The sequence below is a fragment of the Tympanuchus pallidicinctus genome, unplaced genomic scaffold, assembly GCF_026119805.1.
Source record: "Tympanuchus pallidicinctus isolate F22 unplaced genomic scaffold, pur_lepc_1.0 scaffold3, whole genome shotgun sequence".
NCBI classification, from domain to species: Eukaryota; Metazoa; Chordata; class Aves; order Galliformes; family Phasianidae; genus Tympanuchus; species Tympanuchus pallidicinctus.
The window spans coordinates 78,491,902-78,507,497 of record NW_026294747.1 but is presented as its reverse complement, the minus strand read 5'-3'; the positions used below and the strand labels follow the sequence as shown (position 1 = coordinate 78,507,497).

At 43.9% G+C, this 15,596-nt stretch overlaps 2 protein-coding genes across 2 annotated transcripts in view; one reads left to right on the top strand and one right to left on the bottom strand.

Moving 5' to 3' along the window:
- The window catches only part of TRDMT1 (tRNA aspartic acid methyltransferase 1), a 38,638-nt gene extending 32,464 nt beyond the window's left edge, over window positions 1–6,174 (bottom strand). The window contains exon 1 of the mRNA XM_052693221.1: window positions 2,890–6,174. The gene's annotated coding sequence lies outside the window, so the exon portion shown is untranslated. The remainder of the gene's footprint in view (window positions 1–2,889) is intronic.
- Window positions 6,175–7,847: 1,673 nt separating this feature from the next.
- Window positions 7,848–15,286, top strand: VIM (vimentin). The gene is made up of 9 exons (XM_052693218.1): window positions 7,848–8,471; window positions 8,560–8,620; window positions 11,818–11,913; window positions 12,053–12,214; window positions 12,671–12,796; window positions 13,429–13,649; window positions 13,744–13,787; window positions 14,358–14,443; window positions 14,921–15,286. Exons 1-9 carry the CDS (start codon window positions 7,927–7,929, stop codon window positions 14,960–14,962), a joined length of 1,383 nt encoding a protein of 460 aa, XP_052549178.1. The 5' UTR covers window positions 7,848–7,926; the 3' UTR covers window positions 14,963–15,286.
- The last annotated feature ends 310 nt before the right edge of the window (window positions 15,287–15,596 follow it).

Below are 15,596 nucleotides of genomic sequence, written 5' to 3'. Positions count from 1 at the left end.
GACTTCAGTAGTAGGGTTTTTCCTCTAGAGAGGAAGAAAATCTTTCACGCAGCAGCACAGAGCTGTAACTGTGGACTTATAAAGTTACCTTGAAACAACAAAAGTGTCACTGAGGGCTGACTCCAGAACCTGCTCAAGAAGCTGAGCACTTGGTACCTCAGCAGTGCTGAGGTGTCTTCCACACTTGTTACTTTACTGGCACTTTGCAAGTGAGTTACTCCAAAGCTATTTAAAGGTAATTACAGAACTGATTGCAGTGTAAATATTCTCTCACTACATCTGTGTCCACAAATGTCTGTCAAGCATACCAATAGCTGGGACACAGTTCTGTTCTAACAGAAAGCCTCTTAGAAAACAGCCCATGGAAAAAGAACACGTTTGAAGAAATTGTGTGATTCTATAAAGGTTAACTGAAATGAAGGATAAACTGAAATGTTATTCCAGTTGAATTTTAGAAGAGTCACTTACGGCTGCTGGGTTTTTTGTATCTCTTTTTCCAGTGCCTCAACTAAGAAGAAAAAGCTTTGGGTTTTCCTAAAGTTTGGGGGAGGGGGGGGGGGGGGGGGGAATAAAACAAAACACCACAAACCTTTCTTTAGATGAAGTGTTATGAGATTAAAATGTTAATTTTGCTGAGATAGTCTGGAGAGAAGTAAGCCTAACCTACATGGGTCAAGTCTGAATTAGTTTTTTGACAAAGAGAAATCTTGTTGAACAAAAACATATCCAGTATGGACTAGAAATTAATTTTCAGCTATAGGGAGCTGGGCTGATTTAAGACTCCAGCAAACATGTTTCACATAATTCATAAGAGAAATACAATGGGATATTGTTGGAATTGTTTGTCAGGGACCCTGAACAGCAGCTGAAGTTCTTGAGGATGACTTCATTGAACTAATAGTGCCAAGTCACATATAGCACTCATTTCCTATGGTTAGTACAAAGTTGTTCGGAAGTTAGAAAAGTAATGAATTTAAGCCTCAAGACAGTAATCTAAACTGCGCATAAACCCCATCAGTACCAGTCCAAGCATCATGTATATTGCAGTACAAGAGCATTACTGAGAGAATTCATTTTAAGGATAAATCACTTGACACTATAGAATTTGATTATTTTTTTGAATACAGCTGTATTACCATATTCTGAGTAATCCATTCCTCAGTCTTTGGAAGAGCCTGTCATCTTACCTATATGTTGTTTCATTGTCTAGAAGACTTCTTCACTGTGCAGAGTTACCTTGTCATGATGTGCTTTGGACTTCAGTTGTAGGCTTAGTAACCTCCACAGGGTTACAGAAAGTGTCTATTCCATGTCAAATGAGCAGCCACAAACATTTGTAAAATTTAAGAGTCAACATGAAACATTTACAAAGCAAAATAATTGTTGTTAGGCCATCCTACACAGGCATATTAACTCTATAATAATAACCATATACATGAGACAAATTATCCAAAAATCCCATAGACATTGAGTCTGCATTTGTAATGGGAAACAGGACACCTTTACAACCCCCTCAAATGGGCTTCTTTTTAAGATATTTTATCTTTTCCTTTTCCAGCTATATGTGCCTTCTTTACACATTTAGTAAGTTTTCTACTCCAGCCCTATAGCCCACAATTTATTTTTTTTTTTCATACCATTAACTTAAATTCCTATCCCCAGCCAGCAGAGCATGCTGTTTGAATATTAGACTTAGAATTGGCATGCAAAAGCAACTCTTAGAAACTTGGTCTCCTCTGTTTTGGGGTGTGTGAGCCACGTCCTCTTCCCTTTGGTAAAAGCTAACTAATCCCAGGGTGGCTAACACAATGCACAGTCAGTTTATGAGACACACTGGAACCAAGGATTTGGCACAAGAACTCCGACTGAGGAATCCAGTAAAAACTTGGCCCTCAGCTAGTAATGTTCTGCTTGTTCTGGGCATCTCAAAGGAAGACCTGAACAATTGCTGCATGTAATTAATAATTCCATTGCTGTGTCCTGCCCCTTCCTCAGAAAAAAAAAATCATCATTTCCTAGTATATCATTGCAAGAAAACGTTATACTATTTATGCCTTTTGTAAGTGATGGACCTGGGAGAAAGAGAAGAACAAAATCACTGCCAAGCTTTTTGTTTGTTTGTTTTGGATAGGAGTCCTTTCAGCAGTTTCTTTTGAAAAAGCTTGGCCAAAAAGTAGCAAATCTGTAAGTAGCAGGGTTTGTTAATGACATGCTAGAATCACTTCTTTCAGCCTTTTCCAAACAGAGAGGATAGATGAATGGATGGATGATTCATCTTTGAAAAGGTTTGCAACCTCAAGATTTAAGACAGACAAGTCTGTAGATATCACTTTCCATCCCAATGTGACACAGGAATGTTCATTCATGCTGTTGAATTCTACCTGTCCCAACAGCTGACAAGGATAACAACTGTGCACCATACTTGATAGTAATGTGAAGACTGTAAAGTCAGCAATACAGCAAAGGACAGAAAGAAACTCCACACATTGCACAGTGTTATTTTGCACAAATATTTTACTAAAGTTAGACAAAATTAAAAAGGCTTTGTGAAGTGCCTATGGTGACCCTTCAGTAATTTCTTATAAAAAGAATTACCTATATACTCATTAAGATGTACTTTGAAATCATTTGTATTGTTATGGATAGAAAATAAGGCATTCTAGAAAAGTTGCCTTCATATAAAGATTCACCATAGCCCTTTATTCCATTTGTAGAGCCCAATCATAATTAAAGACACATGAATATAATGTCACAGTGTGATGAAAAACACAGAAACAATAGCAGAGTAGCAAAGCCCTGGGCTGTAGCAAGCGAGGATTTACTCAAACACAAGAATCACAGAAACAAAGAAAAAAAATAAAAAAAAAAAAATAAAAAAAATCCACTTACCCTTGTAAGGCCTCAGGTAAGCAGGGACCACCAGCAAGATACTGCTGCCTCCACTGCCAACCCTTAAATGATGTCTAGGAAGGGGTGGAGCCAGGATCCAGATGCATGCACCTGAACTCCCTTCCCACCAGGTGCTCAGTCACTGTTTCAAGCCGTGACTTAGCATTTCTGCTGCAATGAACACATTCCAATATAGGTATAGGTATAGGGGTGTGATGTGAACAGTGCAGAAGGAATTTCTCCATGTTCCTTCCTCAACTAATTTGTGATGAGCTAGGCAAGCTGTGCACTGTAGAAGAACAATTGGCAGATGCTAGCTCTATCAAACCAAAGAATTTGAGGCCACAGGACCTGTTAATAAGCATTGGGTGGCAGGGACTGACAGAGTGGTCTTTCAGCTGCTCCTGTCAGCAATCTGTAGCTCCTCTAGTTTTGTATCAGTCTCAAGAATGAGTCAGGAAGAAGGAGTAACAATAACTATTCTCTGTCTTTCCTGTATTTTCTCCCAGATGTCTTAATGTTTCTTCAAGCTCTAGAAACATTAAGTGAAATTTGTTTTCTTGTCAAGCCTTTCTTTTCTGTGCTCTTGTAATTATTATATGAGTATTCAACCACGTCCTACATCTTCCCTTGTCCCCCGCTTTCTGCATCTTGCTATATGGTAATTTACCCACAGGGCAGATTTCATTACCATATTCCTTATTTTTCCACTCAGCAATATGATTTGGGAATTGACATCCTTCTGCTACTGAACTTGGTGCCTTTTCCTCCCTCACAGAAATAGGAAAATATGGGCCCTGATTATACTGTGTTCATTTATTCTGACATCTTCCTCAGTCTATGATTTCTGTTGCCCTTTCCATTGCCATAATTTCTCATTGTGTGCTCTGTTTTCTTCCATCTACATGGCCATCCAAACACCTACTTTCTTATTCTTACTGCAATTAATCTCTTCTAAAAATCCAGTTTCTCTGAGAAAAATGGCCTTCCAAGTCTATAAAAATTAATTGGATCAAAATATTAGTATAACTGCTCTCATTTACACTTAAAATCCTCATGCACCTCTCTTCTTCCTTTGTTCTCTGAGAATTTTGCCTAATTTGACTTTGGTGTAAGCTTCATAAACAAGGAAAACAAGTAGCTGAAATTTCAAATTACATTTTTTTGAGACCCAAATTAAGACTAAAACACTTGGCATATTCTGGAAGTTAGTTCTGCTTAGTATTTAAAGTTGAGCATTGAGCCTCAGAGTATGCCATGCCTTTTGTTAGTTGGAAAATCTTGGCCTTTATGTCCCAGCCATTGCTAAAGATACTGCTGAGAGTCATCAGTTAGTGCTATTACCATTACATGCAGTGTGTCAGAGCATTCCAGTTGGTTTCTTCTCTTTTAGGGATGGATTACATTAATTGTTATACTATGAAAGAACTGAAAAACTTATAATTCTCTGCTCTGTGCTGCTAGAATTGTGCATGCTGCTTGAGACAACCCCAGGACTTGGGCAGAGGTGTACTGGCTTTGGAAATGACTGTCTGATTCAGTAAAAGAGAGACAAAAAGAGACAGAAAATACCCTGCTCTGCCTACCAGAAACCGTAACGGAGGGGAACTTTCTGTGCAACAGTAATAATAGCATGCAACTCGGTGGCACAAGTCATAATTAGAACACTTCCCCAGTGATGAAAGACCCGCCAGTTTCATATCATTCATCTGACATTAAAATACTGTACTGCAGAAAGACGTGGTTAGTTTTGAGTCTGTAACGTAGTCATTCCCTCGAAAAAATCAGTGGATACTCATAGACATTTGCTGTGTTTTGTAACACTGACAACTACCACAGGCAATACAATTTTAAAAATAACTTTCATAAAAGAACTCTCAATTTACTTCCTGAGATCTTAAATTGTCAAAGTTATTCAGAAAAGGAGGCTTAAGGGCCTGAACACTTAGTTGTTAGTACATTTTCGGGTTCACAAACCCACATCAGCTTCTCTCAAGGTTTTGGGGGTTCAGAAAAAGCAGCTTTTCTCTGGGCTCAGAGGACGTGTTTTCAGCACAATATACAGAGTGCTGGAACAGGCTGCAGGAAGCATCGTCCTTCCCCGGGGCCCCGCTACACCCAGCTCCCAGCCAGAGGGAAGGACTGCCCCAGCAGAACAGTTACACCACAACTTACAACCATTTATTTGGAAATAGGAACCTAGGGCCTTTCTGATTTCAAAACCAGAGAAGCCTGAGTCTTGTCAAACCACAGCTGAAGGAAGAAGTGGTCTTTTCACTAGAAGTTACAGCGTACAGTCAAGCAGCAGTCCCAGCACTCGTGTGTCTGAGTATTATGGAGATTCCCTATTCAGCTGCTGCAGGACATTAACCCTCTTTCATAGTTTCCTGTTGAAGAAGTCCCCCTTGCACAGAGCGCGTTCAATATTCATGGACCTGGGGGAAGTGTGAAGGAAAGCCTCTGTGGGCCGATGCCTTCCAGTCCTTGCTCCCGAAAGGACTCTGGGCTGCTTTATGGAACTGACAACAAAGGGAACTGCATTTGCATTGCAGGATATTTTGGCTGGATGTCTTAGGCTTACGGGTTATTATATACTTTCTGGGGGGAAAAAAAAATCATTTCACACTTTAAAGCAGAACCCTCACTAAAAGTATACAAGTTTGATCGATGAAATGATTCAAATCAGTTTAGTCAAGGCCTGGGATAATTGGAAAGCACATTCCAAAACATGCTCGATGGACTAAATTCCTTTAATTTCTTGCTGCCTAAATCAAATTAAAAATTAAAAAAAACTGCAAATGCTATTATTTTCAGTGATGTTATCAGAAATGCATGTTTTCCAGAGAAAATTACAAGGATTTTTTCATTCTTATTGTAATCGATTTTCAGAATATAGCAGTACATCTGCATCCTCTTGGCTGCAGCAAGACTCCCCTCTGTCCTCCCTCCTCAGCTATCTGTGATTCCTGCAGCTATGGTGAGATGCAGTCTTTCCTGACAAGTACTGTGGAGATCCTTCAATGAGGACAGTCCTTGTTCCCCTTTGGGCTTGGGATGCAAATATGGACTACATTTATTGCAGCTGTACGAGAAACTTCCTCCATTTCTGCACCTGTGCAAGTGCCCACTAGCAAAAGGTACTGTAGGGATTATTGTAGTCCTTATAACTGAATATCTTTGCATTTTTAGGGAAATTTCACAGAGAGAAACAGCAATGAGGCAGGTGGCCAAGAGCACATATGGCAGCACTGACAAAAACATATGAAAATTATATCCAAAACAAGAGGTCCAGTTTTGTTTTGTTTTGTTGTTGGTTTTTTTTTTTGGTTTTTTTTTGCCAAAGCAAACACATCCCTGAATTTCAGGGGCAGAGCATTGTCAGAGTGAAGGATGGCAGTTGTGTGTGCGTGCCATAAAGGTTTTGTAGGGCATAAACAAGCTGTGGGCCATTAAGAAAAGCAAATGGAGCCAAGTGTACCTTTAGCAGCCCAGCAATCTGTGACAGCTCTGTGCTGAGCGCAGCTCTTCCCTTGGGGAGCCACTTGCTGCCTGCTGCTGTGCTTTTTGCCTGTGTTCCTTTACTTCTCATTGCCATCAGAACCAAACTACAGCACAGAAAGGAACACAGTCACTGACCAAACAACCAAAAATCTCCCGCTACAACCTTAATAAAATATATGGGCTCCGATTCTTCCCATAAGATACAACACCTGGAGGACAATAGCCAACCCTACTGTGAGCATCTTATGGACATCACCTCACTCCCCGCCCGCTGCTCGTGTTCAGGTTTATGAGAACTCTCAGAGCAGACATTGCTTCTGCAGGACTTCAAGTTAGAAAAACTAAGTGGTAGCATTACATCTCACAAGTGCTAAAGGATACATTGCAGATATCTTTGCATCGTGTCAGTCACTTTTAGAGCAAGGTGGAAAATGGTGTCACCAATCAGATGTGTCAGAGTGGGATTCTCCCTGGAAGAATACGCCTTGGGCTTTGGGCAGCCCAGCTTTACATTCCCTAAGGGATGGAAGTCTCACCACCTCCCTTCCACCACTTCTGCATTCGCGCTGAAAATGGTCTCGGGGAGTTCTTCTTACTGCTGCTCAAGTTTTTCCCTGTCCATTGTTACGCCATTGCGATTGGTCCTTCTGTCTCACTGGCAGCCCCACACCGATAGCGCAGTTGCAGTAGAAGAACGGGGATTTCTGTCCTGACTTTGAGGCTCTGGGGATCACTTCTAACGACCTATTTGTAAGAGCTCTTTCCTGAGACAGTGACCTTGTGCTTACAGAAACTAAAAACAAACAGACCCTTGGTTATAACCGCTCCTGCCGCTCCCTCAGCGACCAGGTACACTGTGCCCGAGGGCAGAGCGGTGCCCCTGCTGCAGCCGTGGCAGTACCGCAGCGCCCGTCCACAATGAGCGCAGCTCCGTCGGCACCGACGAGGCTGGGCGGGTCCCGGGCGCTGCGAGGAGAGCGCTGAGCCCCGAGCACCGGACGGGAGACCAGATGGAAGAGGTGCCGTATGAAGCAACTAACCCCAAACCCACCGACAGTTCATGTTTCTGTCTGCCCGCTTTGGACGTTCGGTAGCCCTTCGTGAATAGCGAGCATCACTCCCCCGATCTCGGTGCCTTTCAGCAAGCTAAGAAGGAAGGGACGGGGCTCGCACAAAGTTGCACAGACGCATTTTCAAGCACTCAGCCCGTGCTAGGAGCGCTGGCGGAGCACCGCAGCCCGTCCCGCCCTCGGAATCACTGCGCTGTCGGAGGGGCGTAGGGCCCCAAGGAACCTCGGCAGCCGCCCCGGGTCCCGCTGCCTTTGTCCCCGCGCCACCGCAGCGGGCCCTCCTCCCCCCCGCTCCTCCCCGGGCCCGACGCGGCCATTGGCGACGGACGGGGCCGGGGCGGGGCGGCGCGGGGCGGCGGCGCCCCATAAGAGGGGCCCCGAGTTGGGGACGCCGCCCTTCTTCGCCCGCCGCGCTTCGAGCCCCGCTCCGGTCCCGGATTACAAAGCCGCTCCGTTCCTCGCCGCCATGAGCTTCACCAGCAGCAAGAACTCCTCGTACCGCCGCATGTTCGGCGGGGGCAGCCGGCCCAGCAGCGGCACCCGCTACATCACGTCCACCACCCGCTATTCGCTGGGCAGCGCCCTGCGGCCCAGCAGCGCCCGCTATGTGTCCGCCTCGCCCGGCGGCGTGTACGCCACCAAGGCGACGTCGGTGCGGCTGCGGAGCAGCATGCCGCCCATGCGGATGCACGACGCCGTGGACTTCACCCTGGCGGACGCCATCAACACGGAGTTCAAGGCGAACCGCACCAACGAGAAGGTAGAGCTGCAGGAGCTCAACGACCGCTTCGCCAACTACATCGACAAGGTGCGCTTCCTGGAGCAGCAGAACAAGATCCTGCTGGCCGAGCTGGAGCAGCTCAAGGGCAAGGGCACGTCCCGCCTGGGCGACCTGTACGAGGAGGAGATGCGGGAGCTGCGGCGGCAGGTGGACCAGCTGACCAACGACAAGGCCCGCGTCGAGGTGGAGCGCGACAACCTGGCCGACGACATCATGCGCCTGCGGGAGAAGTGAGTGTGGGGCCGGCGCGGGATTGGGGCCGGGCGCGGGGCGGGCACCCACCCCTCCTTCACCTCACCCGTGTGTCGCTGCTTGCAGGTTGCAGGAGGAGATGCTGCAGCGGGAGGAGGCCGAGAGCACCCTGCAGTCCTTCCGACAGGTGGGCGGGGCCGCCGCGGAGCGGTGGGGGCGGAGGGTCGGGGCTGGGGCTGGGGCTGGGGGCTGGCTCTGCCCGCACAAAGGCTGCTCGGCTCAACCCCTTGTTCTCCCCGTTGTTTTCTTTGGGGGGGTGCCGCCGTCCGGGGGGAGGGTGAGGCTATTGTCCCGCTTTATCCCGGTCTGGCCGGCTCCACAAAAGCGCTCCGACGTGGAATCGCTTTCTGATCCAATAGCTGTGAAAAGGCGCAGCCATCTGCGCGTAGGGCTGAAGGGTATTAATGGTTTCTATGGGATTCACCGAGGAATGCAGATCCAGGCATTATGGCCGGTATGGTGGCAGCAGATTGAAATAATGGATCCCTTTGTGTTGGAGGGGAGGGTGCCGTGGGCTGCATTCCTACCAAATGTGTAATGGTGGGGGCATATTCCTAGGGGAGACTGTGTGGGAAATACTGAACTCCTTCTGGATGAACCACGTCGGTCTGCACTCTCCAAAAAAACTGTCCCAGATACTAAGTATTTCCTATCAGCAGTGTTTGCTGATCAGAAGCAGACAATGGGTTCCTTGGGATGAGCTCATAGCAGCTGTTTGTATCCCCTTCATGTGCATTAAGAATGTACAGTTTAAGCTCATATAAGCAAAGATGTTAACATAAGAAACAATGCACTGGAGTTCAGTCTGTAGGAAGTTGCAGTGTCACACAGATGAACCAAAGCCGATGTGACAGCCAGAACCAACTGTGAAGCCTGCGGAAAGTTCTGAGCTGAAGTTTTGATTTGTGCAAAAACAGCTCTTGGCTTGCATTGAGGGCTGTTTGGAGTAGCAGATGTTCAGGAATGTGCCTTCTCAAAACAAGATAACTTCCTGAAACCTGCTGGTGTGAAACAACACTGCTATCACTCCTCTGGGCGGGAAGCAGCTGCCCTCCATCCCCGGACAGCTGGGCGCAGGCTGACCATCCCAGAGTTCTCCATAGGCAGTAATAGGTGTCACCACACAGGAAGTCATCGTTTGATTTTTAACATTTCCCTAATGGTCTTAGGAAGACAGTGTGAGAGCAGACACCAGGCAGGGTCTGGGAATGAGGTGTCCACTGACGTTCTGGGGGCTGAAGCTTGAGACTGCAGCTCCAGGTACTGCCTTTAATCTAGGCTGCTGTGTTACTAGGGTTGAGCCAATCCCAGAAGTCGCCAAGTCAGTGCAGAGGCATTTCCCTTTTTGTTTTAAATTACTAGAGTTCAAGCACAAGCTCCTTTGACCTAAAGCTAGTTTAATCATGCATGCTGTTCTGGTGCACTTCAAGGCATGTCTTCCTTTCCCTCCAGCCGATGAAGTTTTTGTGAAGGCTGTGGGCTATTATGTGAGCTGTGCTGTGCGTGCCTCACATTCATTGTCTGCTTCCCTGCCCTGTCGCTCAGCCTCCAGCTGCTCTGCCCATGCACTGTGCCCACATAACCTCTCAGTTTACAGGCAAAAACTGCAGATCATTGTGTAAATTGACTTGTGACATAAATGGTACATGCTGCTGAGTTTGGTTTGAACAAGAGTATACCCAAATTTTCCCTACCACAAAAGAGTCGTTCTAACATGAAGATTTTGAAGAGAAAGTATGCTTGAGAGTTGCTGAGTTTTTTTCCTCTAAACAAGAGATGCCAAGTGACTTTCCTCATATGCTGTGGGGTGTCCTACATCAAATAAGCTTAGGGATTTGGTGACTAGTTTGTGCAACAAAAGAGGCATCATAATTAGTGAGAAAGTTATGTACTGCAGCTTTGTCAGATGCTCTGACAGCAGGGAACAGATCTGAGCCCACGACAAAGTGAACAGGTCAGCTTCTGGCTAACAAGAGATTTCCTGAAATAAATGAGGATGTTCAGCCATTAAAGAATCTCTTCAGATAAAGATCAATACATAGTCCAATTATTCATATGTGTGACTTAAACCTTGTTTACTCAGGATATTAATAGCTTTTTCATTTACATGGCTCTAGAGAGTGCAGAATAAGTGCACTTAGCAAAAAATACAGTAAAATACACATTATGTACTCAACGAGCCTCCAGTTTTTTGGGAGGAGAACAAATGCGTTAAGGAATTTTTTTTTCCTCTGAACTGAAGAACAGAGCCAAGATGAACTGTGGTGTGCAATTGGAGTTGATAGGAAACTTTCATAATACATCGAAGGGACATTCTGCTGGATAAAGAACAGTGGAGAATTCTTCTGGTGCAAAAAACTTAATCCCTGAATAGGAGTAATCCAAAGGATGGCTTCCTGGTAATCTAAGGAAAACTTTTCCTGTTTCAAAGGTGCTGTAATAGTGAGCACTGCTGATTAGGAACGTTTATGTTCTGGACAAAATATAGAAAGGCTGTAATGCAAATAGTGAAAACATGATGCTTATGTTAATACGGTAAGAATGTAACCACGCAGCCAATGTGAAAGGATCAGTCTTCCCCTTTATAAAGTGCTTTACTTGCATCTTTAAAATCTAAGCAGTTACTGATCGATGGTTAATTTTCAGTTATTTTTTGAACAAATTAACACCACTTTCATGCATCATTCATGGCGTATCATCTCTTGTGCCTTAAATGAATTTTTGCTGTTGATTAAGACTATCTCTGTCTAGCAAAGGGTGGAGTATTTGCCAGCTAATGTGAGGGTGTAGGCAGCAGTGACTGACTCCGTTTGTGTTTATGCTCGTGCCTGTTCCTCCAGGGACATCTGTCAGACTGCTTCGGGTAGTCTGTAGTCCTTATGCATACATCTCTAGATTTAACAGCGTGCTTTCAAGTTGTGATCTGTGGAGCCAAGGGGCTCTATGGTTTGTCACCAAGGAGTCCATAGAAGACTAACAGAAGTTTAAGCCCAATCGTATGGGTACACGGGTTGAACTTGTAAGCCCCACTGGCAAAGGCAGAATTCTGCAAATTGAAAGGTTAACTCCATGTTTTCAGTATTGTCAAGCTAGAAGAGCTTAGCACTGTCTTGTAAAGTAAGTACGTGCTTTTGTCTTTGAGCAGGATTTATACCCACCATGATGTGTGCTCTTGGTCATGGTCAGCAATATTGTAGCAAAGACGACACTTTCAAATGCTGCATAGTTCACAAAATTGTGATAAAGCAGCATATAATGATCTCTGAGGCTGGGGTAAGAAGTAGCAAAAATAAGATTGCTAATGGTTCTCTTCTCTCTGATCAGGATGTTGACAATGCCTCTCTGGCACGCCTTGATCTTGAGCGCAAAGTAGAGTCCCTGCAAGAAGAAATTGTCTTCTTGAAGAAGCTTCATGATGAGGTAAGCTGAATAATGAGGTCTGTGTCTGGGCACTGTCAGTCAAGTGAACAAGTAAACTCTGGTTCTGGCCCCTAGTCCTAACCTGTGCATTTTCTGCATAGTGTTGTTTATTAACTCTGAGTGTCTACTTCTCTCTAAGGAAATCCGGGAACTGCAGGCTCAACTCCAGGAACAGCACATCCAAATCGATATGGATGTTTCTAAGCCTGATCTTACTGCTGCCCTGCGTGATGTCCGTCAACAGTATGAAAGCGTTGCTGCTAAGAATCTTCAGGAAGCTGAAGAGTGGTACAAGTCCAAAGTAAGTAAAATGCATTGTAGGATTATACAGATGCAGCAGCTGGCATTCAAATGAATTTTAGGTAATAGCTTTGCTGCAGCACTCAGTGTTCCTTCTGTACAGAATGCTAGCGTAACCACAGAGTAGAGTAGAGTAGTCTTTAAAGTCTCTGTCTGGGAAGAATAGTTGGAAAAATTATTTGTGCCCTAAGTGCAGCCCTAAGAGCCCATCTAAACTAATGGGCTCAATTCCTGTTCTTCCTTATTCTTGTAGCTGGAGGCAATTCTTAAGTATATATTTAAGAAAGGATTTGAAACATAACAATCAGGAATAGAGAAGTTCAGTGTAATGTTCATGTTTATATTTCAAGCACTAGAACTTCCCTGCAGTGGCTTCAGTTGCTTCCAAATCCTGGGTCTAGAAGTAGTCCTTTACACCATTTTTGTGAAGTGCTAACCAAACTGGGTGTATGCTCAGTTTGCAGATCTCTCCGAAGCTGCTAATAGGAACAATGATGCCCTGCGCCAGGCCAAACAAGAAGCTAATGAATACCGCAGACAGATTCAGTCTCTCACCTGTGAAGTTGATGCCCTTAAAGGAAGCGTAAGTAGATGATGTTCTTCCTGATGCAGCTTTTTAAGCACTATGCTGCTCAGTGGGTGGGTGTGGCTGCAGCTGATCTCCCATACAAGACAGCAGTGTACCCATCCTTCCTGAAGAAGACTCTCTGGGCTCCATTTGTCTGCATGTACTGTGTAGTGCACTGCTCAGATTGCTATACTGAACTGGTCTTTCTCAAGGTGTAAACAATACGGAATGAGCTATACAGAGCCTGAAGGGACAGTGGAAAAGTGCAGATCTAGCGCTTTCTAGAATCCAGTTGCCTGAAAGGCTGGCTTGAAATTGATTTAACTGTATAATACACCTGTAGATTCCCTCACCAAGTGCTGTCTGCATACTGACTTGTACTGTGTTTGGCTTACTGTGGGGGTTTGCTTTGCTATCTGGTAGAATACATGTGAAATGTCTCATCAGACAGCAGAATAACACACCTGGACTTTGCAAGGGGAGGATAAGGAGATGATAAACTGGGGACCATGTTTGAGTATCTTCAGAAAGGACACCGTTGTTCAAATTCCCTTTGTGTTTTTTCCTTATTTTAAGTTATAAAGGTCCCTTGACGTGTTAGAAAGAGTGGCTGAACTGTAGTTGTACTTGACTTTATTCTCTTCCAGAATGAATCCCTGGAGCGCCAGATGCGTGAAATGGAGGAGAATTTCGCTGTTGAAGCTGCTAACTACCAAGACACTATTGGCCGCCTGCAGGATGAGATTCAGAACATGAAGGAAGAAATGGCCCGTCATCTTCGTGAGTACCAGGACCTGCTGAATGTAAAGATGGCTCTTGATATTGAGATTGCTACCTACAGAAAACTGCTGGAGGGAGAAGAGAGCAGGTAAAAATCACATGCAGACACTTACCTTCTAGCAGTTACTGTTTAGAGATTCTGTACCATTGTCTGACTTCATCCATTTCTTCTTTTCCTTCAGGATTAACATGCCTATTCCAACCTTTGCTTCTTTGAACCTGAGAGGTAAGCTGTTTCATTTGGGTCTCTGCTTTTAATCTTTAGCAACAAGGTCATGGATAGTTCCTTTTACTCTGGCATTTGAACTGGTGTAAATGCAGCTGTATATGGAAGTCATTCTTACACACAACTACAGTATTTACAATTACTTAATTTTGGATGAGGTGCTACTTTGTTCCTGGGCCTACACATAAAGAAAGTATCAATACATAACAGAAATCCAGATCACTTGTTGAAGTTGCTTTAAGAGGAATAAGAAGAAAATAAGTAAAGCAGGTTTATAAATACATAACAGAAATCCAGATCACTTGTTGAAGTTGCTTTAAGAGGAATAAGAAGAAAATAAGTAAAGCAGGTTTATAAATACATAACAGAAATCCAGATCACTTGTTGAAGTTGCTTTAAGAGGAATAAGAAGAAAATAAGTAAAGAAGGTTTATAATTCATTATCATTCAAAGAGAAGAGGAATTCTTCATATAGTAAACTGGGATTCTGAAAGTAGATACTGATGTTACTTGGTTCTTTGAGGAGGCACTTCATTTAGATGCTTGCTAAGAATACATTTTCTTCTCCAGAAACCAACATTGAGTCTCAGCCAATGGTTGACACTCACTCGAAGAGGACACTTCTAATTAAGACCGTGGAAACTAGAGATGGACAGGTTGGTGGTAACTTCAGGGTTTTTTTATTTCTATCTCAGCTGGTTACTTTGTCCAGTGCTGTAGCCTTGGCCACTGGTTGGCATCAGGCATCAGTACCTGGCAGTCCAAGCTGCATGTCTGAATATGCAGATGTAACAAATGTACTTCTGTGGAACAGACCACAAAACAGATCTGAGAATAGCTTGAGTGGCTGACAGCCTCTGTTTAGAGGAGACTTTAGGTTCAGTTGAGTTGCAAGCACTCAAGATCTCTGTCACATAAGAAAAATGTTGCAGAAGCATTTATTGAGGATAGGATAGAGTATTTGGACTAAATTGATGTTTAAATGGTACCTGCACACACTTAGCCATCTGATCTTCTCATTCATAGGCAAATGCTGATGCATTTGTTCACATCTGTGCTACTATTTGGTTCAGTCCTAACTCTTTATAACAACTGTCTTTAAGCTTAATGCAAGTGTCTCTGCTTTTCAACAGGTTATTAATGAAACTTCCCAGCATCATGATGACTTGGAGTAAAGCTGAAGTGAAGATGCAAACTTAATGCAGGAGAAATTCTTACCAGCAAGGTTTTAAAAAGTTCATGTCTTAAAGGAAGAAACAGCTTTCAAGTGCCTTTCTCCAGTTTTTCCATGAGCGCAAGATTATTATGCTAGGAAATAGGTCTTAGATCTTGCAAACTGACTCTCCCCGAAGGATTAGAGTTTACAATGGAGTCTAGTTTACAAATAGCAATATCTTGTGCTGCAATACTGTTTTTAAGTATCTGAAGTTAATAAAACTGCTTTTTCCAGCACAGTATGAGCAACCTGTCGCTACTTCAATAAATCTTTGGAAAATGGCTCTTGATGTGTTCTAATTTAACTTCATGACTTTCTGCAAAGCCATAACTTAATGCTGGAATTACTTTACGGTTGACAACTCCAATACTGATTGTGTGGAATATTGTTTTCAGATTAACTAGACAAACTGTCTTCCCATTTACTGCTTAGGTTTTGGAACCAATTAAAATGGACTATAACTGGCAGATGCATAATGTATTGATACTTACCAGTTGAATAAAATGATACTTCAAGCTAATACAAATTAATCTTGTTTTCATATATCAGTTATCCAGTTGATGAGCTGAGTACTCAAAATGCATTGGAGCTAG

Coding starts and splice junctions, on each gene's coding strand:
- VIM (XM_052693218.1), top strand. CDS start 7,927: ATGAGCTTCACCAGCAGCAAGAACTCCTCGTACCGCCGCATGTTCGGC. Junction 13,788..14,357: donor TGCTTCTTTGAACCTGAGAG/GTAAGCTGTTTC, acceptor TTTCTTCTCCAG/AAACCAACATTGAGTCTCAG. Junction 14,444..14,920: donor TGGAAACTAGAGATGGACAG/GTTGGTGGTAAC, acceptor GCTTTTCAACAG/GTTATTAATGAAACTTCCCA.